A 26,925-nucleotide genomic window follows, 5' to 3' on the forward strand; every position below is an offset into this window, starting at 1 on the left:
AGCAAAATTTAGATTATTGAAACAGATTCCTAGTAATACTGCTGTTCTAATAAAACTTATACAGGGTGATAAACTAATATAATTTAAATTTAAAATTTGTTTATTATTATGACCATAATCAGATATAAACTCTAACATATTGATTGTCTTATAATATTAAAATATTATTTTATTGAAATATTACAGATTTAATATTGTTATAAAGTTAGCAGAATGGTCGAATATTCAAATTACTAAGTTTTAACAATAATAGGAAAATAAAGTATATGATATATTTTAAGATTAATAATTACAAAATATTTCCAGAAAACTGTTTGCAAAAAGCTAGTAATATATTGTATATATAATTTTAACAATGTTTAACTAAAAATATTGAATATTAAAATTTTAGGGTACTTTTTCATGATAATTTCAGTACATCTTATCACTAATAATTATAATGATAAGATGTATTATTTTATTTATACATATTTCTTATTTATATTACTATAATATTGACAATAATAGTAATATAATTAAGATTAATATGTTAATACAGTGTAATATTTATTGGGGTCTTTGCTAATATGTAGACCAATTGGACAATCCATTGATATAGAAAAATGTTAACGGTTGGGTTGATGCTCCCCTCTATTATACTTGCTGAAAATTATCTGGAATTCTATAACAAATTCCAAAATACACCATTAAACTTTTTTCATTATCAGTTATAAGGTGAATGTTCCTTTAATGAATTCGCTGGATTCTTAGAATTTTTTTAAAAATTACTATTCATAAAAACCTGATTTGTCGTCACTATAATACGTTACATTAATATTTTTTGATGTTCCTAAAATACTATGGTAACAATATTATAAAATTTTTAAAATGTTAAATTGTTATCAGGGATGTATTTTATTGTTTATTTACATGAAAATTAATTTTTTTTAAATCAAAAATCAATTAAAAAATCTTATGCTTTTGTAATAAAATTGAAATTGAATGTTCAGAATATGAAGGTTTTTTTTTCATATAATTATTTTAAAGATATGGAATTTTGTTAATCATGTTGACATTTTTTAAAGTGTCTTTATATTTGAAAAATTTTAAATAACAAAAACCTGTAAATTAAGTACTGTACTTTTATATCAATCATTATAATATTCTTTCCTCAAATGTAAAAAATAATAAGTACTTATTTAATTTCAAAAAGTACCATTTAAACTACATTTATTTTAATAAAACATGCAAGGCTGTCATATTAATTTTTATTTTAATAGTGAAACCGTTATGTTGATTCTTTAAACTAAATAATAATTCAATCGATTAAATTTTACAAAAATATCATATTATAACAAAAAATAGCGGTATCTTAATATTAAACCACCTTATACATTTAAACTGTTTTTAAACTAATTGTTTATCTTAAGTAAAAATACATGTAAAATTTATGACGTGAACGTTGTTCAAGACTCATCAATAACAACTGTAACTCACTATGTAAATATAAAATAACTAAAATATTACCTATTGAATGTCATTAAAAGTTTTTTTTTTATATTCATATGCGAATATTTTATTTAATTAACAATATACGTTTAAAGATTCGTAATAAATTACAAATTTCTATATGGAAATAAAGAGCTTTGTGTAAAAACAAAATTACTTTATTATTTTTATCCATTTTTAATTATATTTTGATGGTTCTAAATTAAAATTATGAATAAATATATACTAGACAAAAAACTGAAATTAATGTGAAAAATAAAATGTTTATAGATATATGTCTAAAAATGCCTAGTTTTTCAGCTTCGTGAAAAATGGAGTACCTTATTTTTGTACAAATTAATCGACCACCAAAATATGTGTCAAAACGGAAATTTAATAAAATTATTTTATAAAATTGTATTATAATTTGAAAATAGTTTACTCATTATAATATTTGTCCGGATTTTTATGCATTATAAAAGTTCAAGATTATATACAAAAAACTTTAAAAAGTGCATTAAAATATATTATTAAAATTTAAAAATCTTACAAAAAAATATTTATTTTTGGTTAGTAATGATTTATAAATTTCTATGCTGAAAAATCTTTTATAATAGATTCACTTATGTCGGGATTTTAGCTGTGATGCGAAGCTAAAATTTTTACTATAATGTGTATTTTTTTTTGTTACCATTTTTTCTCAGCTCTCACCGAACCGATTTCTTTCAACGATACGTCAAAAGATCACAAATCGTATCTAATCAAAGACATTACCCTCAAAAATTAAAAAATTTCCCTCGTTCCTCGTAAATGGGGGAGACATCCAAAAAAATTACAAATTTAAAAATCGCTAATTTTCGAAATTTTTTTCTTAAAACTGTTATTACTTTTTCAAAAATGAACAAATCAATATAATTTTTTTTTATTGATGCTTGATGTCTTTACATATCATTTGGTATATTTTTTTTATAAATCTGACCTTTTACTTGCCCACAAGGTGGGATTTAAAATGACATCTTTTTCACAAAAAATTAACTTTTGAAAGTTTTCCAGAAGGTCTGACTCTTTTATATATATCTTGAATTAAAGCTAATGTAATATACTTTATCATAAAAAAAAAAATGTCGGACTTTATTTTGTTTTCTTGGTGAAAATGGCTAAAATAGCATTCGGTAAAATGCTATTTTGTGTGAAAATTCTCGATTTTATATTTTACATTTTTTACTTTAAAATGCTATAACTTATTGAAAAGTGTATGGATTAACACAATTTTTTTATAAGAAATAATATTTATATCCCTTTTTTATTCGACATACTTTATCTTAATCAGGATATTAATAAGGAAAAAGCACATCATGTAGCTTTTGAAATAATCCACGAATTTTTTTAAATTAAATACTATCTAAAGATACATTCTTATAAAATATTTTTTTTTTACATATAATACTTATTTTTTAATAATAAGTAATAATATTAAAACTTAGAAGTGATAAAAAACGTCTAATTGCACATTTGAAAACATGGCGAAAAGTTTATTTAGAAAAGTATATTTTTGTTTCTGATGAACGTTCCTTGTAGTTCAGTGTATAAAACTTATAAGTTTGTTATAAGTAACAAATATTTTTTATTGAAAAGTATTGCATCAAGCCCTTTAAATTTCTATATGCGTTAAAAGTGAAGAAATATACAACTACTATATTATTTTTATAATATCTTCATAAAAAGTACAATATTAAATTATTGAATATCAATTTCATACTAAATTTATTTATTATAATTATTATTTATTCATAGATTATAATTATAAACCAAATAACTAATTGGGGTTAAATTAAGGGAATAAGAGTTATTGTGGCTTTTAAAATAATCTACAAATTTCTTAAAATTGAACACTATATACTGATTTGCATCGAAGCGTTTTTTATGATAGTGATTTTAACCACTGTCAGATATCATTTATACTTGTACCAGCTATGCCATGTCCACAGTGTGTCGCAACCCCACTGTAATACTGTTTTTTTTTAATTAAAATTGTTGGTGTAATATTTTTTAAATGTTTTTTTTTCTTGGTTTCCTCCTTTAATTACAGACGATGTTTTATGCTTCATATATCATTAATTTTTTATATTAAGTGTTCTTTAATTTACTAAAATGATATCTATTTTTTTATTTTTTGTTTCGTCTTATTTCCTGTATTCTCCTTCAAAAATCATCTCTATTTTTAAGATAACGAGCAACGATTTTTAGTGAAATAATGCTAGAGAAAAATTGGTCCAATAAGAACTGAGAAAAAGTATTGACAAACACATAAAAAAAAAAACACATCATGGTAATATTAATACCTTCTCATCTTTGATGTGAAGCTAAAATCTACTTTGTTTCGTGTTCTATTATATAAAAACAACTATAGCTCCACTTATTTTTTTCCAATGAATCTAATTATATCTAATCTTATTACCGAGAAATTATATTTCTTCTTTTTGTCACGTGATTCTTTTAAGCAACATTTATACATAGCTCTTCGTCAATTATTCATTTGATTTACATTTTTAACGATATATTATAATTTTATTACTGTTACCATTTATTTAAACTATTTATTGTTATTTATTATTATTCGCCATACATATTTTTTTCTGTTTGTAATGGTACACTCAAGTTGACACAGTGTAACACTCACGTGTCGAGTACAATAAATAAGAATAGACAGTTTTAAGTTCACCGTAAAGGTGTTGGCCGTTTATACAACACAAAATTATTAATACTGATGACAATAAAACAGTACTGCAATAATAATAATAATAATGACAATAAAACCGACGCGACTTACGTCGCAAAAATGTGGTCGACACTGGTTTTGAGAGTAGAGACCCGTGGGCCGTTTACTAATGAGCAACAACAGGTTATTTTAACAAAAAAAAGTAAAACAAACCTAAATGATGAACACGATAATAATAATCTTCGCATAATATCGCGGCACTTTCGTTGACGTCGACGACGCGATATCGGTGTGCTCCTCGGGTGTCAAAAGGTTTGCAGCGTTGATGGCGACGGTGTGCGGGTGCGGATCGGTTGGTCGACGTTGACAACGGGAAAAAGACTGCCGTATCATTTGCGGCGGGTCGTCGTCGGCCGTGCGGCATTTGCTGGACTTTGCATCGTGGCGTATGGCGCGAGGTATTGGCCAGTCGAATACTCGTTGTAGGGCGACGGCTGATAAAGATGGCACGAGTTGCGGGGCATCGTGTATAACGATACCCTTACAAAATATAAAAGATCATATGTATAACTATAGCCTAGCAACTTGACAATGAACCAAACTTATCAGCTTCTTAATTTTGTATACATTTTGAGTTATTTTTATTGTAATCTTTACTATAAAAATGAAACATAAGAAATTTAATTGTAATTAATAAATTAATAATATTCTCATATATCAATTATTTATCATTTAGCTCTTAATTACAAATATTTTGTGAATTTTCAAATTTTATATTACTATGGCGAAATGATATACTATTCTCTTGTAAACAATTTTAACTATCTATATGAAACTAGTAGCTTAAAATTAATAAAAAAAATTTTATAAGAATTTTTTAATATGTGTACATTAGAGATAAACTATCCCTGGTTTTTTTTTTTTGAAAATGAGGTGAGCGTACTTATGAAGTACGCTTAATGAACGAGTATTGCAAAAAAGTCTACTCATTTTCAAAAAAGATATGACTTAAAATAGATAAACTCTAGTGAACAGATTTGTTAGTACATTGTTTAAATGTTAAAATTGAAAGCTATTATTAGATAGTTTTGAATTTTAAATAAAGATTCCAGCTTTATTTTCTAATTTAAATATTAATAATTTGTATTTTTAGATTATAATATAATTATAAAAAAAATAATAACATCGACAAAATCCAAAAAGTGTCGATAAGTTAAATTATATTGTTATCCATCACTAAAGTCAAGTTAAATTTGTATATTCTATTTAAACAACGATGAATAAAAAGCATTATATTATTTAAATTTTTAAATGATTTTTGGTCAATAAATTCACTGAAGTATTTAAAATATTTACAATTGATGTTTGTAAACTTTTAAATTGGATACATTTGATTTAATTCATTTTCACATATATTATAGTTATTGATTTTAAACATGTTTCAAGAAAAAATTAACATGAAGTGATTTGTCTTATTATTATTTTATTGAATTGAAAAATATGTTTTGCTGTTTATAGATGATAAGAATAATATTATTGATTTTTCCATAAGTCTTTGAATAAATTTTCTATTAAATTTTATTATTATTGTGCAATATGTACCCAATTTTCTTTTTGCTGTTATATGGATTTTTCTTATGATATTTTACGCCATTCGATTCTGTTTAAATAATTAATAATATTTTTATTTGTTTTTCTGTTCCTTTAAATTATTGAGATTTATAATAATTATCGCCATATTGACCATCTACTATTTTTCTTTTTCTTCAATTTTCCTTCAAAATTTTCATTTTTTACCATAATATAGTCATTATAAAAATCACCTTTTTTTGATAAAAGTCTTATAAAATTGTTTAAAAAACCATTAATACACGGAGTTATGGCTGACCTAAATCGAACTTCATCGAAAACACATAAAAATGTATGACTATCTTTTAAATAATCCCATAATGGTCCTTCCATTTTAAATATTGTATTGAATTCAATATCTTCATATTGCAAAAATATCTCTACTGAATTAAAAAAGTAGTTCCACGTAAGTGTTTTAATTACAGCTTCTGAAAAACAATTTTATCTTATTATTAAGTAACAAATCAACAAAAATTCTTAAGTTGAATATTTTTTGTTAGTAATTCAGCTAGTTTTTATAGACTTAGAAAAAGTTAAGTTGAAATCGTTATAAATAATGAAAGGGTTATTAATATTTTGACTTGTTAAAAGATTTACAAAAATGTTTTTACCCCTTCAAATAAAAAAACCCAGCACAGGGGGGTCGCGGCACAGTGGTGACGTGGCATAGTTGGATCAAGTATAATGATATCTGACAGTGATTAAAATCACTATCAAAAAAAAAAGCTTCGATGCAAATCTTTAGATAGTGTTTAATTTTAAAAAATTGGTGGATTATTCCAAAAGCTTCATAAACTGCTAGTTCCTTATTAATATCCTGATTAAGACAAAGTATGTAGAATAAAAAAGAGATTATTAGAAAATAGTATTTCCCATAAAAAAATTATATTGATCAATACACTTTTCAATAAGTTATAGCATTATAATGTTAAAAATGTAAAAAAAAAAATTGAGAATTTTCACACAATAATAGCATTTGGTAGCCATTTTCACCTTGAAGATAAAATAAAGTCCGAAATTTTTTTTTTCCATGATAAAGTATATTACATTAGCTTTAATTTAAGATATATATAAAAGTGTCAGACTTTCCGGAACACTTTCAAAATTTAAGTTGAAAAAGTCAATTTTTTGTGAAAAAGTTGTCATTTTGAATCCCCCCCTGTAGGCAGGTAAAAAGTCAGATTTATAAAAAAAATATACCAAATGATAGGTAAAGACATCATGCATCTACAAAAAAAAGAATTATATTGATCCATACATCTTTCGAGAAGTTATAGCATTATAAAGTTAAAAATATAAAAAAGAATTTTTTTACAAAAATCGTATTTTTTTTATTAAGTTTAATGTCTGTTTTCACCATGAAGATAAAATAAAGTCCGAAATTTTTTTTTACCATTATAAAGTATATTACATTAGCTTTAATTTAAGATATATATAAAAGTGTCAGACCTTCCGGAACACTTTCAAAAGTTACGTTGAAAAAGTTCTACTTTCTATATGCATTTTTATGTTTTGAATCCCCCCTGTATTTAGGGAAATGGTCCGATTTAAAAAAACAGTATGTCGAATGAAAGATCTATATAAATACTACTTCTCATAAAAAAATTGTAATGATTCATACATTTTTCAAAAAGTTATAGCATAATAAAGTTAAAAATGGAAAATACAAAATCGAAAATTTTCACACAAAAATAGCATTTGGTAGTCATTTTCACCATGAAGATAAGATAAAGTCCGAAATTTTTTTTTTTCATAATAAAGCATATTACATTAGCTTTAATTTAAGATATATATAAAAGTGTCAGACCTTCCGGAACATTTTCAAAATTTAAGTTAAAAAAATTAATTTTTTGTGAAAAAGTTGTCATTTTAAATCCCCCCTTGTGGGCAGGTTAAGGGTTAAATTTATGAAAAAAATATACCAANTAAAGTTGTCATTTTAAATCCCCCATTGTGGGCAGGTTATGGGTTAAATTTATGAAAAAAATATACCAAATGAAAGGTAATAATATTATGCATCTATATAAAAAAAAATGAAAAAGTTATGGCACTTTTAAGTAAAAAAAATTGAAAAAATTTCGAAAATTAGCGATTTTTAAATTTGTAATTTTTTTGGAGGTTTCCCCCATTTACGGGGAACGAGGGAATTTTTTTCAATTTTTAAGGGTAATGTCTTCGACTAGATACGATTTGTGATCTTTTGACGTATCATTGAAAGAAATCGGTTCGGTGAGAGCTGAGAAAAAGTGGTAACAGACACAAAAAAAAAAAAAAAAAAAAAATAAACACATCTTAGTAAAACCAATACCTTCTCAGCTTCGTATCGAAGCTAAAAAGTATTAAATACTTTTTTGGCTGGATGCTCGTATAATAAGCGTTATTGTGGAAAAAATTATTTATATTTTTTCGAACATTTTCCTAAATATTGTTAGAATGAAATGAAAAAATTAATCGAATAAATAGAATCAAAGTTTAATATTACAATACCATAACGAAATATAAATTTTAAGAGATTTCACAAGCATAAAATCTTTAACTTCCTCTAAATCTTTCGTAATTGTTAGATTATAAAGAATATTATTAATTAGTTTCTTGACATGGTCAATGAAATATTTTTAATTTATTTACGCTACCCATATTTATTTTATGATCGGCTGCTATTCTACGAAGACATTCCACGTACTCTATGGTACCTGATTGAATAGCCGTAACAAATTCATTATTTTCATCTACACAAGCGATAATTTTTGATACCTGAAATGTAAGTTAAAAATCAATAAACAATTTTATCTAGTATGTTTTCATATTAATAATAATAAGACATTCAGTTAAAATACTTTTACGGTAAGGAAGTGGTTAAATGTTATAATTCAATGACTTGTCATCACATCATAAAAATTTTCAACATTTTAAAGTCAAATTATGGTCATCACAGTTAATATAATTACAATTATAATAAAATAACATAGATTAAATTTTTAATAATTGTCAAGTCAATTTAGTTGTTCCTTAATTCAATACATGTTACTATATTATTTACAATACTGCATATTACAAATAATAACTATATAAAAACAGATATGTTTTTAAATAATGCCTACAAATTTAAACTGGCAAAAATCGATAATTATAAAAAAATATAGGAATTTGGTTTTACTAATTGGTGATTAGCTCAAAAATTACATGTTATATAAAACTTCTAATTAAACATTATTTTCTATAGTTATCAGTTAAATTTAGATGATTTTAATCATATATTTGCCATAATTTAGTCACTAGATAATACAATTTATATATAAATATAAATATGTATTAATGTTAATCAATTATTGATAAGTATTAAAAACTAAATCACTTTTTTATATCATTTTTACCTACATTTGCACAAATTTAGTAAATAATGTACTAAACTACTCTAAAACACAATGCCAATACTTTTAAAAAATAATTGATAAAATTGTTTGGTTTTTTTAATTTTCGATATTTTATTGGATCAATAAATACAAAATAATTTCTTAATTATAACTTATGCAATATCATTAAAAATATAAAACATAACATATTTTTTTCTTTTCATAAATAATACTATCTATAATTTTCATAAAAACAAATTGGTCATATCCTCTCTCTTTTTTTTTAAAAATTTTATCAGCTATACTTTTTTAAATGAAAACATCTATGTTCAACCAACTTTAAAAATATGAAATGATCTATCTATTTAAATAAGTGGCTCATAACAATTTTTGAACTGTGATTTATTTGAAAGTTATTAACACTTTACTACAATGACTAAATGTGAAGCGCAAAATTATTTTTTTTTATTTCTTTTGACTATTATATTACAATAAATTAGCATGTTTATACTTGGAAGAGAAAAATAATGCGGTTCGTAAATGCCTATGAAAAAAAAGTAATCTAGTAATAATATGTACTTTGTGTATTTTAAAATTATCATACTGGTATATATCAATTCGTGGTTCATTTTTGTCAGTGTAAAAGCAAATATGGTGTTTAAATTTACTTTCTGTAAGCATTACAAGCTTAATTTCAAGTAGCTGAAAAGGTACTATAAAAATTTGTGAACTTTTAGCTTTAATAACTTTTAAATATTTCTATAATAGTTCAAAAATTATTGACAAGAGTCAAGTAATTTTAAAATAGGTTATTTAATTTTACAGGATAATTCTAAAAGTATTTATAGTGTTTTAATTTTTACAATAAAAATGGGAAGGTTTGACGTCAATTTAAATTAATAATAAAGATTTGTTAAAGTTGGTAATCGACAAAAATTAATAACTATATTAAATGTACATATAGAGTTTTCAGTAAGTAAGGAAATTAGTGTATATTGTTCTCATTGTTTATAACAATTGACATATTTCCTTACTTACTGAACACTATATAAATGATCATAGTTGTATAAATAATATGGATGAGTTGCTAGATACTTCATTGCTAACAAATACTGGCGTCACATTTTTATTAAATATCTACAGACTGTAAAATACTTTTTAAAATATTGTTATCAACCAATCAAAATTTCGAGTAACACGCAGAATCACACATACAAGTTTTATAGTAGACTATCTGGCGAATAGGGCCTAAGTGCTGCTAACCCACTTTATCTTTGCCGCCAAATAAGTAACATTTGAATTCGCGTTTGGTACGAATAGGCCCTAAAATTATTTAAATCGAGGAGATGTTTTATTGCTGATACAAATGTGACCCAGGATTCCCTAGATCAGCTCCGGCTACGAAAATGGAGAAAATAAACTTAAAAGCCTGTCTCACTTAATGAATACCTACCAATCGACCGAAAACCAAGGGTCATGTGAAAACAATAAATAGGCTAAAATCTGAAGTTAATCCGATAAAAACCTACAACAACAAAACTTGGCCTCGCTATGACTTGACACTTGCCAATAAAAATTCTATATCAGTAACCATATATTGGCATTAGCAAAATATTTAAAATTTGCACTACTAGTGTAATAAATAAAAAAAATGTTAACCATAAAAAAAATCTTACTATAATATAACAATTACAGCAACCTATTTGTTTTAATGTATATTTTCATGGTATCTATTTGAAATCAATTTAATAATAAAAAGAACATGAATTATAAAAAAATTATTAATCTAACATGCGTTAATATAGTTATAACAATTAATCAACAAAAAGGCGCATATGAATAAGTAATAAAATTTGATTTTACAAATTAAATTCTCATAATTAGAAAACTAACTCATTTACATGCTTTTAATTTATATTTAACTAATATATGTTTAGAGAAACTTAAATATATCTACCTTCAAATTTTAAAATACCAAAAATAATTATTTAAATTTTTTAATTATTTTCTTTAAAATTATAGAAACAAAATAGAAAAATGTATAAGATTTTGATGTATAAATACAATTAATTATACAATTGATAAAAAATTATACTTACAAGTATCACTAAAAATACTACTATTATCATCTTTACTGAGATTATTAATTTTCAAAAATTATGATTTTAAAGATCTATAAAATCATTATAATATGTTCAAAAATATACTACGCTTTATATATGTTCTTAAAAGAGGAATAATTAAATTAATAAAAATTAAATGATAAAAGTAATTAAAATATTTTTTTCAGTTGTATACACAACTAGTATTACGCAATATAATTACGAGGGTGTAAAAACAAAATTTATTTTATTATTGACATCACTGTTTTCAATAATATATTTGTATAAAATATAATCATCTCATTGTTTAACTACTGTAGATCCTATAAATATGTATATTATTAATAATGGGCTAAGTGTTATTTGTTTACAGAATAATTCTTAAGACTATTAATTTAATTGTGTAATTTACTTAAATGTTAATATATTTGTATAACCTAGAATATTATTTATTTGATTGGTGTACGTATAAAAAAAATATTTTTGTTATTAACAAAAAAATATATTTTAATAAACAAGAAGTTTTAATAAATAACTAAAAATGAATAATTAGTTAGGATTATTGTTTAATTAAATATAGTATGTACATGTATAATAGAATGTATATCTAAAATAAGGTTTTCAGGCTTAAATTTTTTTTTGTAATTACTTGAGTTTTATATTAAGGTGGAAATAATACCATTTTTAATAATTTAAAATGGTTTTTAATATTTAACCTTTATAAGTTTAATTACATCTGAAAATTTTATTTTATAATATAAAATGAAAGAATAACGCTTTACTTGGAAAATTACTTGACATAATCCAATTTGCACAATTTTCCTTTAATGATAATAACCAAAAAGTTATCTATATTAGATATAGATATTCGAAGATAAAGTCATTTAAAAATAAAGATATTTGGTTGTTATCTTTTCTTTAGTTATGACGAGATAAATTTCTGTTTTTCCTTCATTAATGATTTTTTAAATTTTTTTCTTCTCTCTATCATGCTAAATAAGTCTCTATTTTGCTATCGGCAATATAGAAAAATATTTCACTCTCAATTTACTTTACTAAAACACTTTGTAATCTTAACTGTTCTACAAAAGTTATAAACAAAATTAGCAAATAATACACACTATTAAAATTATATTATTTATTAAGCCAGATTAATAAACATAGCTATAATACTATCTTATTAATAGAGCTAGACAAGTCGGTAACACGCCATGCATCAGTCCATAGGTAACTGGGATTCTGATCTATTGCGCTGGACTATGTAGTTTTCCCCGTTCTCTTTAACATAACCATTGCTTTGCAGTTGTTGAAGAAAAATTGATTTTACATTTTATTCTTTATAATATCTCAAAAGATATTTTGTTAATCATAGTTAAGCAATCACTCTGTATATTTTTTGTATTGCAGAGCATAAATAATTCAATTTTTATTATTTTTTTTTTTTTATAGTAATCGAATTTGTTATTTAAAAGCTTATATAATGGAATTTTCTTTTTTTGATATAAAATTTGTTCATAGATAATTGTAAGAGTATAAAATTAAAAAGAAAAAAGTGGACAAAAATAGAAAAATGGTCGTATATTATTATGTTATAATAAGTCATTTATGTTGAAATAATACTATTGTTATTTTACAGAAGTATCCTGTCTTGTTAGATTTCTGTTTGTATTTTTTCGCTGGTAATAATCATTTTTAATTATATTTTTTAAATTAAAAAATAAACTATTAAATATTATTGTAATATTTGTATATTTGTATACTTATATATACATTTATGCTTATGAATATATATATATATATATACGTTTTTTTATGTATGCGTTTTTCAAGTATATGGTATCCCAAGCAATAGCAAAAATAATAAAGGTAAGTTAAAACTATTAACTTTTTATTTTAATAGAAATTAATTTGGAATTTATGGAAAATTTATCATTTTTATAAAATATATCATCATTAAATTACATTTGTATAATTTGTAATTTATGAATACTAATGAATTGTTGAATTTTTCTTTTATAAAAAAAAAAATTAAAATTTTTACTTTACAATTTATTTTTACATGTGACATTTTACATATTTTTACTTGTTTATTTACGGACAATATTAAATAGTCGTGTTACGAATTCTATTTTCGATGTGACGGCCTTACATTTCTTATGGGACACTTTTTTAACAAAACATATTTTATTTTACCTAAGAAGCTTTTAAAGAAGAAAATATTATCTATTTTTAACATAAATTTCAATAAGCTATTATTGTCCCAAAATTTACAAATAATTTTTCGAACTACTGTTGTGATGTATGATTGTATATTGACGTTATTACGATGGTCATTTATAATTTTTATCTTTCTAAGTTTCTACATTAGATAAATGTTTATTTATCAATTGTACTAATATATCAGTTTGCTTAATTATGAAAATTACATGTTGATTTATGTAGAAATATTTTTATGGAAGGGAAAAATTAAGTTAGATGCCAAATTAATTTATTTAAACACACGTAGGAAGATATACAAAAGTTATTTATTTAAAGTTTTAACGGGTCAAAGAACCCTTTAGGAAAATACATTTCACAGTGCAGCTATAACACTAGAACATGACACAGTAGTGGCACTGTCACCCGAAGACACCCCGCGATCGTGCCAGCTCCTTCTCAGCTACCGCTATTCAGTAAAGCGAACCGTTACACACACGCGTTATCGTCGTGGGGTAAAAGTCCAACAAATGCCTAGCTTCGAATACCTGCCGTCATAACGCGTTAGTTAGCCATCTCTGTAAAGCCGCCACGTATTTTGGGCGCACATCGTTTCTGCCAAACCGATAGCTTATACCTGTCTATAAATAGAAGCTTGAGAACCACTGGTTAAAATATTTGCCAAAATAACTAGTGATGGGAAGTATCGAATAGTAACTATCGAACTATTCGATAGTCATTCAAAAATTATTGTAATAGTGAAAATATTTAATAGTTACACAATATATTCGAATAGTTTTTAAACTATTCAATAGTTTATTCAAATAGTTTTTAAAATATTTAATAGTTTATGCTAAAAATAAAATATTCGGTGGTATAAACACTATTCGAGTAGTTAATCATGCAATGTCTCCACTATGCCGCGACCCCACTGTGCTACCGTTTTTATTACAAATAAATATATACATACTTAAGATATATCATATCTTATATATCTATTATAATTTATTTACCTTAGATAAAACGTCATATTTTCATTATATAGTTATGCCTATGTAATAAAATAAGTAATTATTCAAAACGTGACCATATTTAGGGGTGGTTAAAGGGGGGTAAATATTCTTGGGGGCGAATGTCAATTAATAGTGATGGGACAAAAATTACTTTTCTCAATAATATTAATACCCAACGCAAAAATCTTAAATACAGTTCTGAACGTAACATTCAATTAGAGCCAAACAATTTGGTACTGTCAGCTACCTAACCTGGCCGTATGTTAAAACCGATACTGGATCGTCATGGTGAACCATAGATAAAACTAAATGGTTCTCAAATTTTTTAGTAGATAGACAGGTAGAAGATTAGTTTGGCGGAACTTATGCGAAATAGACACAAGTGTTACCGATTCGGTAACTGTTCGTCGCACGATAAAATTAGCAATTTAATCTAAGTCAAATTTAAAAGTTACTTTTTAGAAAAAGCAAAAAAATTTAAATAAGTTTAATTTTTTATGTCTTATGAACTTTGTTCTATGTCAATTAAATTATATAATATTCATAAATGTCAGTGTATTCCACTAATAAGATATTTTAAAATAAAATAAAATACAAAACCCAGAATTTTAATACAAAAATAGCATATTTTTGAATACGGTAGCCATTTGCGCATAGAAGATAGGTCGTCGGGACAAATTTTTTTTTTCATTTTATAGTACATAAAATAAGCTTTAATTTGACATATGTTTAAAGAACGCAGTATTTCCGGAACATTTTCAAAAGTTAAGTTGAAAAAGTTAGTTTTTGTAAAAAAGTTGCTATTTTAAATCCTCCCTGTTAGTAGAATAAGTGTTAGATTTTCAAAAAAAAATGATATCAAATAAAAGGAAAATATCTAAGGTTTTAGTATAAAAAAAAAATATGGTGATTTGTTGATTTTTGATAAAGTTATGGAAGTTTTAAAAAAAAAAAAGTGAAAAAAATGACAAAATTTACCGATTTTTAAATTTGTAATTTTTTTGGAGATTTCCCCCATTTGCGGGAAATTAATTAAAAATTTTCAATTTTCAATGTCTTCAACTAGATACAATTTGTGATCTTTTGGCGTATTGTTGAAAGAAATCGGTCCAGTGAGAGCTGAGAAAAGTGGCAACAGACATAAAAAAAAAAAACACATCATGGTAAAATTAATACCTTCTCAACTTCGCATTGAAGCTAAAAATTGGTTTAAATTAATACTGATTTTGATTATTCATATGTTAAAAATAAGGATAATGACATATTTAACCTATTTTTTTAAGTCTTTAAAGTTAATTTTTGTGAAAGTTAATAGAAAAAAAAAATTTATTTATAACTTTTAGCTCAATTTGCAAGTTTGATATTGACATCATTAAATATAAAATTTTATGCGAATTAAAAAAATTGTATCGTTAAGATTAATATGCAGTCAGGAAGTTTTGTAATAACTATTTATAGTAAATTTATCAGAAAAGCTCAATATTTTTTTGCATTTTTATCGTAATAGATAACTTAAATAGAAGTAATAGTAATCATTTCCTAATAACATTTGGTGTTTAAAAAGATTCTCCGATTGAAATATTCAGAACTTAATTAATTTTAATGATATACTTTAACTAAATGAACCAATCAAAACAAAGTTGTTAAAAAGATTCACTCAATTGAGCGTATTATAAAATTTTATTATAATTGTAAAAATCCATTGTTAATTCAGGAGAAACTAACAATCATTTTTTTTGAAAATAATTTATATACAACTTGTTACCAACAAATTTGGAATGTTATAGTCTAGTAGTAGCACACACAAATAGAGTAAAAAAAAAACCCAGCACAGTGGTGACGTGACATATTTAAAAAACATATTTAAAAAGAACTCTAGGGTTCTTAATTAGGAATACCAAAGAATTCAAGAACAAACAATGTCTAAAAATGTTGTATACTTCTTTAGTTAGACCTACGTTGGAATATTGCTCAATTATTTGAAATCCTTCACAAGTCGGATTGATAGAATCGCTTGAGCATGTACAAAGAAGATTTTTACGTTTAATCGCATATAAGAGACGTATGATTTCTATTAATAACCCTTCCGAGTCAATATCACTTAATTCTGTACAGGCTTCCCTTAACTTAGATTCCCTTTTTAATAGGCAAAAATATACAGACGTCTGCTTTCTTTCTAAATTAGTAAATGGTGTTATATTCTGTCCAGAACTATTACAATCCATAAACTTCCATGTTCCTAAATTTAATTCACGTTCTTGTCCCACATTTGAATTCCTTTTCATCGAACACCTTACGGTTTCAATAACCCTGTTGATCGAATAACCAGAGAATGCAATAAATTAAAATTTGATTTGTTTATTATGAATGATTTGTATTCCTTAAAACACTGATTTTAGTAGCCTGATGCATATCATTAAATCACCTTTTTTTTTTGTAAATTTATTTTAATATTATGTACTCAATTAATACTATTATTGTAACATACTTGTATCTTATTTCAACAATGTTTTATTGTCACTGTACTTGAGTCCACCTAGGCGTTTACACCAAATAAATAAATAAATAAAAACAAATATCGCATTTAATGAAAAAATTGAATTCGTCGAAACCAATATTACATTTAAAACAAATATCACTATTAACTTCCGATTAGAAAATTAAGTTAGGCTAGAATGAAAAGATAAAATTATAGCACACAACCACACTATACAAAAGCTACAACTCAACTGAAGTTATCAATATTTTTTACACGAAAATTATTCTACCACACCTTGCTTAGAATATGTATATTAAAATGATAGAGACAATAAATATCTCATTAGTTTTCCCCATCATATATTCATAATGCAACTATGAATATAAATTTTCTTAGGATATACAATATAATATTTTTCAATAGACCTTCTCGGGTAAACTTGAAGTGATACTTCATTATCAAGTTATACTTCAGCTACTGGTGTTTCATTAGAATATTTCTATTCTCAAAACTTTAAAAGATATTTTTACTTTAATATTACATACACATCTTTTTTGTTTACGTTTAATGGTTTAACCATTCTTTAGTTATCATATTCATCTAAAAAAATAAAAACAGCACAGTGAGGACGTGGCATAGTTAAGACCAGTATAGATTTAATCTGACAGTGATTAAAATCACTATCATAAAGAACAAATCAGTAGATATTATAGAATTTTAAAAAATTGGTGGATTATTCTAAAAGCAATATGATCTCTTATTTCCTTATTTATATCCTGATTATAAGTTTTATGATTTATAAATGTAATATATGAATAAATATTTATTTAACGATTAAATATAGTATAAAATGGATATTTTATAATTTAGTATTGTAATTTTTACGAAGAATTTATAAAAAATTATAAAGCAGTTATTACTGTTATGGTAAATGTATTTAATAGTTAGAGGTCTTGATGCAATACTTAAAAAAAAAAGTTGTTTGTTATTTATAAATAAATTTACTGGTCTAGAAGGAATTTTCATGCGAGACCAAAATATAGTTTTCTAAACCCATTTTTGTGCCGAATTCAAATATACAATTTGAGTTTCGCATATGACTTATATAATAACAAATAATAACAAATCTTTCTAATTAATATAACAAATATTTGTGTTTGATTATTAGGTTACGTATGAATAATCAATAAATACATTAAATAAATACATACAAGTTAAAAGAGTTCTTTTTTCAATATGAATTTTAAATATTGAACACCCCCAGTATAAAAGAAAATAATCCGATATAAAAAAAAAGTATTTACGGGGAAAGAGAGAAATTTTTTCAATTATTGAGGGTAATGTCTTCGTTTAGATACGATTTGTGATCTTTTGATGTTACGTTGAAAGAAATCGATTCGATGAGTGCTGAAAAAAAGTGGTAACGGACACAAAAATAAAAAAAAAACACATCATAGTAAAATTAATACTTTCTTAGCTTCGCATCGAAGCTTACATAATTTTTGTAAAAACATAAATTATGTTTTTAATCTTATTATACAATAGAACAAGGAAAAAAACGCTTTTTGGGAAAATTACTTAGCGTGCTCGGATTTTCAAAATTTTTTTTTTCAACGAAAGTACTCGGTCACCAAAATCGGGGAAAATTATTGGCGAAGGTCGAAAAATTTTTGCCGCTCGCTCGCGCCAAAAATCGGAAAATCCGAGATCCGACAAAAACTCTGGCCGCTACGAGCGTTTGAAATTCATCAAATTTTAACGGAATTTTTTTTTTTTTTAAGTCCACGCGCACTGTTTTAATGTGCGCATTGATTCATTTCTGCTCATACGTTTATTATGAACCTTAATTATATGGTGTAATATGTATTATTATTAGGACACTATTTTGCATTTGCACTATATTTTATCAAGGAATATTATATGTTATATATAAATTTCAAGACGTTATAATTATATAAGTTTTTACTTTCATTATCAGAACAGCACATTATTAATAATCTTTTTTTTCTCATATATGATTTATTTATCATCAACTATACTGTTCAACGTTAAATCGCAATTACCAATATTTTTATCAAAATTAAATTTTTTACAATGTGCCATATATAATAACCTACTAAATTTTTTTTTAATTATTCTATAATATAAACACAATTATTATAATTAGATTATTAATAATTTTTGTGTATTTATGTATGTAGGGATGTATTTAAGAGATATATGGGCCCCCCTTGAACCAGTGCTATCAATATTTTTAGGCAACTTCTAATATATAAGGATCTAATGTCCTTTTTTTTCATCATTACTTTAATTTTAGCAAAAAAATTTCTATAACATGTTTAGCAAAGTAAAAAATATTAAATACTCTCCTAAAATAATTTTTGAATAAGCCTAAAGGGAATACCTCATTAAGAAACATCAACCTTATACCCAATACATTTTACTATATTCTCTTTTTGAATTTTCCTGATTTTAATAATAACATTTTTATATATACTTTATTGCACTGATTCTGATGTAATATTTTTTCTGAAAAACACTTATCGTGCCCGGCGTAGCCGGGTACTCCTACCGGAATAAGTGGCCTACTTATTATGACGGCCCGAAGAGGCTTACGCGCCGAAGGGATCCGGGTCTGGGGCGGAGCCTAGTGATGTATAATGTATTAAAAAATTCCTTTTCAATTGACGATTGTCTTTCAAATATAATCGATAATAATTTTATATAATTCCTACACTATTCAATTAAAATAATAAAACTTCATTAACGATAAACTTTCAACGTACAGTAAACTGGTAAAATAAATATGATGAGATTAATAGATAATATTATTTTTTATACACAATCAATAGTATACATATATCTTATAAGTAGCATAGAGTGTGGAGGTGTTATCTAAAAGGAGATTACGATTAAGAATTCTTACTATTAAATGACATTTTATTTATAAAATGAGAAGATTCCTTAATAAACATTGTATGCCTATAAATCTCCTTATCTATTATTGATAAGGTGCAATGATTGAGAAGACAATAGGTTACTAATAAGGTGACTTATATAAACATATTATAAACATATTTTTTTACTTTTGTATATTACAAGGAAAAAGTGTTTTATATGATTGCGCAAATGATGAAGGTAAGTAAAAACTAAAATTTAGTTCATTTAATGATCTTTTTGTTTGAATAAAAATTAATTTGGAGTTTAATGAAATTTATTATATAGCATCCAAGTGATATTTTTGGCTAAATGAGGCAAATTATGTTGCTAAATTATCTGAAAATTAAAATGAAAAAACGATTTTTTCTATTCCACATGTTGGAATAAAAAAATGTTTTTATAAAATATAATTTTTGATCAAATAATAAATTACAATATTTTTTCAGGTAAATGCGTTGTCTGTACAACAAAAGAACCAAATGAATCTATAGGATTATGTGAACGTATATTTTGCAAAGATTGTATAAGCAAAATAAAAAAAAATAAGAAATTTTACAATTGTCCTTTTTGCAACCAAGAGTACACTAACTTAGAAGTAGAAAAAGGTAAATTAATAATTTTTGGAAAGATAAAATTTTAATTTCTTTTCAACATAAGACCCTCAAATTAATGTTATTTACGGTTAATTTTTTTCGTAAAACATTTAAATAGATTATAATGTAACTTTGGGACAATGTAGCCTAGTCGGTAACGCGACAGTGCTTGACGCGCACTGTCTCGGGTTCGAAACTCGGTCACGGGCGGCTTTGTTTGCCGAACGAGAGATCAGTTCGGTAATTCTGCCGTGCTAAGTGAAAAAAGGATAACTCCAGTCAACATGATTTTTCAGGAACGCAAAAAAACATTTTTAACAGTAAATCAAGATACCCTTTTTCCCCAATGTATGAACATAAGTCAAAAGACGGTAACTCCATTATTTTTTATGTGATATACCAAGTTTTTGTTTAGTATTTGGATTTACCGTGTTTTCGCTTACAAAACATCAAATATATTGAACTTACCGTATATTTTCTTATTTTATATTTCAATTTTAGATGGGTTTTAATAGGAATTATGCTATTTTTACATAAAAAATTGGCGTAAAACCACTAAATTTACCTATAGAAACAAAAAATAAATTTTTTTTAATTTTGGAGTAATCCTGTTTTTGCTTAGCACGGCAGAATTGGAGTCGCCATCTCTCTATCCGACTTCGAACTAACCACCCGTCCCGGAGTATCAATGGTTTAGAAACTTCCTCTTTTGGGGGAGGCCGCTATGGCCCTTAATGGGCTTATAAAGTGTTAAAGAAAATAATAATAATATAAATTTAAATTTGATTTAAATTATTCAAAAATTAAACGCAATAATTTTTTTTTTGATTTTTATATTGCTAAAATATAAAATGTCAAAAATTTGTATACATGCATTCATAATACACAAAAGAATATTGTACTAAATAACTACAATTTTTAATGATAATAAGTGATACGGATTAGTATTTAATGTATATTGTAGATCGATTTAATTTAAAGAGATTGTTCAATGTTCAATGTTGAAGTTTATATCATTAAATTTACTTACATGCGGCATGATTTTGTTATCTAAGCTAATCAAAACTAATAAAATTAAAAAACTATTAAAAATTCATTGTATGATTTTGTTTTTCATTTAACGCTATAACAATCTTCTTTTTCCTCGCCTTAATTCCAACTAAATAGGGTCGGCTAATTTTACGATATAACAATAATTAATTAATTATATTTCAAGATAAATTATATTTTTATATTATAAGAATATTAATAATTCAGTTCCAGATGAAATTCCTCCAATCCGTAAGTATCAGTATTATACACTGTATATATAATTGTCACGAAATGTTTACTTATGTTTTAAATTCAAAAAATGGTATTCCCAAACTTTAGTACCTAATCAAAATATTTTCGTTAAAATTAAACAAAGCAATATATTTTACTTGAATATATATAATTGAATTTTTGATGTCACACTTTCCTGCTAAATAGTTAAAACAGGAAAGTGAATCATATAATGAATATAATACTAATATTAGTAATTTAAAGTCTTATTACTTGAAATTGATCTAGCTTAAATCATAAACGAAGGTCCTCTGAGAAAATGACTGGTTGAAGTTATGGCAATTTTTACTAATATTTTTTTAGTTTTACCTTAAAAATTGCATCCAATATTTAACTTGGTACTTGTTTTAAATTCGGTCATATGTTCTATATTTATAATAGAATTAAAATGTACTAATTTATTACTCTTGTACGTTTTACTCATTATCATAAAAAGTCCAAAGAAAACATCAAAGGCTACTATTCTGTACATAAAATATTAAAAAATAACATATTTATATTTTAATATGTATTGTCTTGCGTTAATGAAAAAATATTGTATTTTTTAGGTACAATCAATATCACTGATAATCAAAGTGAGTAAAATAATACATCTTTATGTTCTATAAAGCGTATGTATAATAGATAAATATTTTATCAAAGGTACAAAATAGACCACTAAAATGAAAAAAATATGAAAATTTGGTATAGAATACCCCAAATAACGATATTTAATAGATAGAGGCCCCCCTCAATTGTCTATAGAATAGAGAATATTTTGTAAAAAATATACGTTTTGAAAATATTTATTTTTCATTTAAAATACTTTTTAAATAACTTATATTAATTTTGAAATTATTACACAAAAGTCATATTTTTTCTTTAAAGTTTACTACCACTTAAATATAGAAAATAAGTCCTGAGAGCACATTTTTTTTTCAACATGAAGTATATTAATTAAATTTTATTTAAGCTATGATTAAAGATGACACAATTTCCATAACATTTTCAAAATCAAAAAAATTAATATGCACAAATTACCATACAAAATTCTAGTTTAGACTTGTAAAGGTCATAACATTTATATATTGTCATAAATATCCAATATTGACCATTGTTTGGACATGGGATTTTTTAAAAAATTACGTATTTACGTGTAATGTAAATTTTATTTATTTTAGTACTCATCGAAGCATTTTATGGAACAAGTAAAAATAATTTTAGTAATTTATATTGGCTTAATATTACTAAAAATGTTTTATTTTAACTTATTTATTCATAAAATATAACTGCAGTCGTATAATAGATTACTCTGAAATTTGTACACAAATATTGAGATAATCTAGATGCAATCGAATTATTATGCAATAGAAAGGATAAAATATCTTCATGATAAATATCATCATGGAAGCTGAGCACATTTATCTCAAAGCTGTCTTATTAGTATTACTATATCCAGATATTATTAAGGACTATTAGATATGCATAAATGCCTTTCATCTAATTATGCCCATTTCAAATATTTCATGTGTTGTTGTCAAATATAATTTTAATTAGCTACCTTTACGTTTTGTATTAAAAAACCAGTATAAAAGTATTTTGTGTTGTCTACAATATAAGCTCAAGATATCCAGCAACATAGTTAAAGATAAATATGGCAAAGTTTTGTAATATATAATTCAATAATTACGAATGAACGCAGCGTACGGTGGTACTCACGCGGGTTCGTTAATGTTCTTTTTTTTTGTCTTAAGTCAGGCTTAGTCGAGGAAAAAAAATAAGGTGAGTAGACTGTATGAATGAATGTAGAAAGAATGTTCAAAACATATAACAATTAAATGTATTATACATGAATCATAAAATCCATACACCAATGTAGATAGGGGGGACCCTTAGTACTAATGCCACAAAGGCCCTGATATAAACAAATAGTTAATTATAAAAGTGAATAAACCTTAGAAAGATAGATGAACAAGCATTATACTTATCGGCAAGTAGAAACGGCGGATAATAATGTTGAATATTGAAAGGATCAATTGAAGTAGATGCAAGTAGCTGACCAACGAGTACAATATGCTGTGCGGTACTGTGATGTATCTAATTGTCATGTATTAATAATATTACTTAATTATAGATTTAAAAATTGTAAATTCACAAACTGTGAATTAACTGTGATTTTAAAATTAAGTAAAATTTTATTCAACGTTCACACGCTATACAAGTTTTTCATTAAAATTGTAATATATTTAAATTTTTTACATTTATTATCATAACTCATGAAAACTTTAAAGAATGCACTAGAGGCTTCTTTTTATAACATCAAATATTAAATTAAATGAAAATAATAAATTTAAGTTTCATGATTATTTGTACATCTTACAAATTATTTTTTTAAATTTCACTGAGATATTAGATGCTTGTTAAATTATACAGAACAACAAATAACAAAAAAATTTGATTGTTCACAAATTTTAAATTAATTCTAAATGGAAGTTAGTCGCTAATTCCTAATCTGGCTTCATAATTTTTATATCTCATCTAGTATTTGAGATAATTACTAATTAGTAGTTAAGTGATAATTAAACAATAAAGTTATCATAAAAAAAAAATGTATTTTTTTTTAATTTTCATAAAATGATTTCATGATGTTTAGTATAAGTTATACACAATTTGACTGTTTAAAGTTTGAGAGTTATTTGGGTTATAATTTGTGATGGGCATTTTCGAATATTTTAAACTATCGAATAGTATTCGATAGATTTTCAAAACTATCGAATAACTATTCGAATTGTTTTTATACAACCGAATAGTTTTTAAAACTATTCGAATATATTGTGTAACTATCGAATATTTTTACTATTCGAATATTTTCCATCACTAGTTATAATAGTTATAATAGGTATTGATATAAACAAACAATAAATTATAAAGTAAGATTATAATTATAAGAGTAAGTTTTAGAAAGAAGATNACTATTCGATATTTTCCATCACTAGTTATAATAGGTATTGATATAAACAAACAATAAATTATAAAGTAAGATTATAATTATAAGAGTAAGTTTTAGAAAGAAGATGAACAAGCAATAAACAATGTATAAAATATGTCATATCGGCTAATTGAAACGGCTGATGATTATGTTGAATACTGAAAGGATCAATTAAAGTCGAATGCAAGTAGCTGACCAACGTGTACAATATGCTGTGAACGGTACTGTGATGTATCTTAGAAAATATATAGACATAATCATAGACAAGTATCATACACAATGGCGACTTACTGAGCACACAAGAGTGCGACAATCGCAAAGGTGATATTTTACTTTTACAACAAAACGAATACAAAACTACTGGTCGCAATCGCCATAGAGCCTAAAACTAAGATGGCGACGACAATGCAGACATAAAGAGAAGACCGACAACAACTCTATGTAGCACAACAATAGTATAAATAATCACAACACAATTTTGCGATAACATATTATGTGTATCTAACAAATTATATATTTTACATAAAAAATTTTGTTTTTGTATATTAATTTAAATTATTGTTGTTTACTATAATTTTAATTAGCTACCGTTTCGTTTTATATTAAAAAATCAGCATAAAAATAATTTGAGTTGTCTGATAGTTGAAGAATAGGAAACTCAATCCAGATAGTAAAGTCAAAATTATATTATTTTATATGTATTGTAATTGATTTTGTAAAAGACATTTTGTGACAAGATTATTTTCAACCACTTTTTAATATTCTTAAGTAATATTTAAAAAAAATAATGTAGAACTATTTATTCTTCTTCTTTTTCTTTTTCTTTTCTTTATACATACAATTGTCAAAAATTATTTTTATATAAAATGTTAATATTTTATATCTCATATTATCCTATTATTGTTAAAATATNAAAATTATTTTTATATAAAATGTTAATATTTTATATCTCATATTATCCTATTATTGTTAAAATATTATATTCTTAATTTTATTATTCAAACATTCTGTTAACATTATTACAATAATTAATTAATTATATTTTATGCTAATTTATATTATTTATAATAAGATTATTATTATTTCAGCAACAAATGAAAGTCCTTCAAACCGTAAGTTTTAGTATTATATATGTACATATAGAATGATACTTTTAACGCTAGACACTCAATTTTTCTTAAAATATAAAGTTTTTTGAAAAACATTTTTTTGGATTTTGTAAGTTACATATCTCATCTACTAAGCAACAATATAGACATACATAAAATTAAATTTAATAACCATATTATAAATCCAAAACATCCAGCAACATAATTAAATATATACATGGAAAAATTCTGTTATATATAATTCAATAATTGTATATTTTATATAAAAACTTTTGTTTTTGAATATTAATTTTAATTGTTATTGTCTACTATAATTTTAATTAGCTACCTTGACGTTTTGAATTAAAAAACTAGTATAAAAATATTTTCTGTTGTCTGATTAGGTGCAGAATAAGAAACACAGTCCATATAGCAATGTCGAAATTATATCATTTTATATGTATTCTATCCTGGTTTTGTAAATAAACATTTGTGAAATAAGATTATTTTCAACCACTTTTTAATATTTCCATTGAAATATTTTTAAAAAATTATAAATAATTACTAATTTATCTTCTTTTTTTCCTCTCCTTTATCTCAACTATTTGGGTTCGGCTCAATGGATGTTTAGGATAAAGGTTATCCTTAACATCTAATTGATACGATCACCCACTTCATTTCAAGTGCATGTCAAGTAATAATGCATAATTATTAATTCAATAATTATATATAAATAATTCTATAATAACGTCAAGAAAATTTTAAACAGGAATTTTATTAAAATATTACATTTAAAAGACTTAAGATATAATAATTGTAAAATTATGTATAATCATCAATAAACATTATTAAATTATTTTGATAAATATTTTATTTTATACATTTACTAGCTGAATAACCCGGTTTGATCATCTATTTATAACTTAGGCATCTTCGACCATTAGTTACATTTTATAGTTAGTATTACTATCTACATTTTAAATTTTATAGTACCAAAATTTTAAATTATACATTATACTTCTTCATCCAGCTTGGTCTCTTTGCTGAATTGTAGT

The 26,925-nt window shown here is 24.4% G+C and overlaps 2 protein-coding genes across 5 annotated transcripts; one reads left to right on the forward strand and one right to left on the reverse strand.

The window, feature by feature from the left end:
- Positions 1-5,476: 5,476 nt before the first annotated feature.
- Positions 5,477-17,241, reverse strand: LOC126907355 (uncharacterized). Of its 4 annotated transcripts, XM_050688582.1 has the most exons (4): positions 16,968-17,241; positions 16,438-16,789; positions 8,449-8,569; positions 5,477-6,243 (listed from the first exon to the last, which is right to left on the reverse strand). In XM_050688582.1, exons 2-4 carry the CDS (start codon positions 16,762-16,764, stop codon positions 5,915-5,917), a joined length of 777 nt encoding a protein of 258 aa, XP_050544539.1. In that variant the 5' UTR covers positions 16,765-16,789; positions 16,968-17,241; the 3' UTR covers positions 5,477-5,914. The 4 variants fall into 4 exon arrangements, 3 of the variants coding, with proteins under 3 accessions (XP_050544539.1, XP_050544535.1, XP_050544547.1); XM_050688578.1 differs by lacking the exon at positions 16,968-17,241 and having other exon boundaries at positions 16,438-16,858; XR_007704496.1 differs by lacking the exon at positions 16,438-16,789 and having other exon boundaries at positions 5,488-6,243; positions 16,968-17,208.
- Positions 9,744-26,371, forward strand: LOC126907376 (probable E3 ubiquitin-protein ligase bre1). The gene is made up of 11 exons (XM_050688607.1): positions 9,744-9,878; positions 12,789-12,843; positions 12,907-12,949; positions 13,101-13,136; positions 20,061-20,096; positions 20,345-20,503; positions 21,749-21,772; positions 22,363-22,389; positions 22,975-23,001; positions 25,871-25,894; positions 26,275-26,371. The coding sequence occupies exons 2-11, from the start codon at positions 12,841-12,843 to the stop codon at positions 26,283-26,285; spliced, it is 390 nt and encodes a 129-aa protein (XP_050544564.1). The 5' UTR covers positions 9,744-9,878; positions 12,789-12,840; the 3' UTR covers positions 26,286-26,371.
- The last annotated feature ends 554 nt before the right edge of the window (positions 26,372-26,925 follow it).

The sequence above is a fragment of the Daktulosphaira vitifoliae genome, unplaced genomic scaffold (genome assembly GCF_025091365.1).
Source record: "Daktulosphaira vitifoliae isolate Bord-2020 unplaced genomic scaffold, ASM2509136v1 Scaffold_1, whole genome shotgun sequence".
Lineage (NCBI taxonomy): Eukaryota > Metazoa > Arthropoda > Insecta > Hemiptera > Phylloxeridae > Daktulosphaira > Daktulosphaira vitifoliae.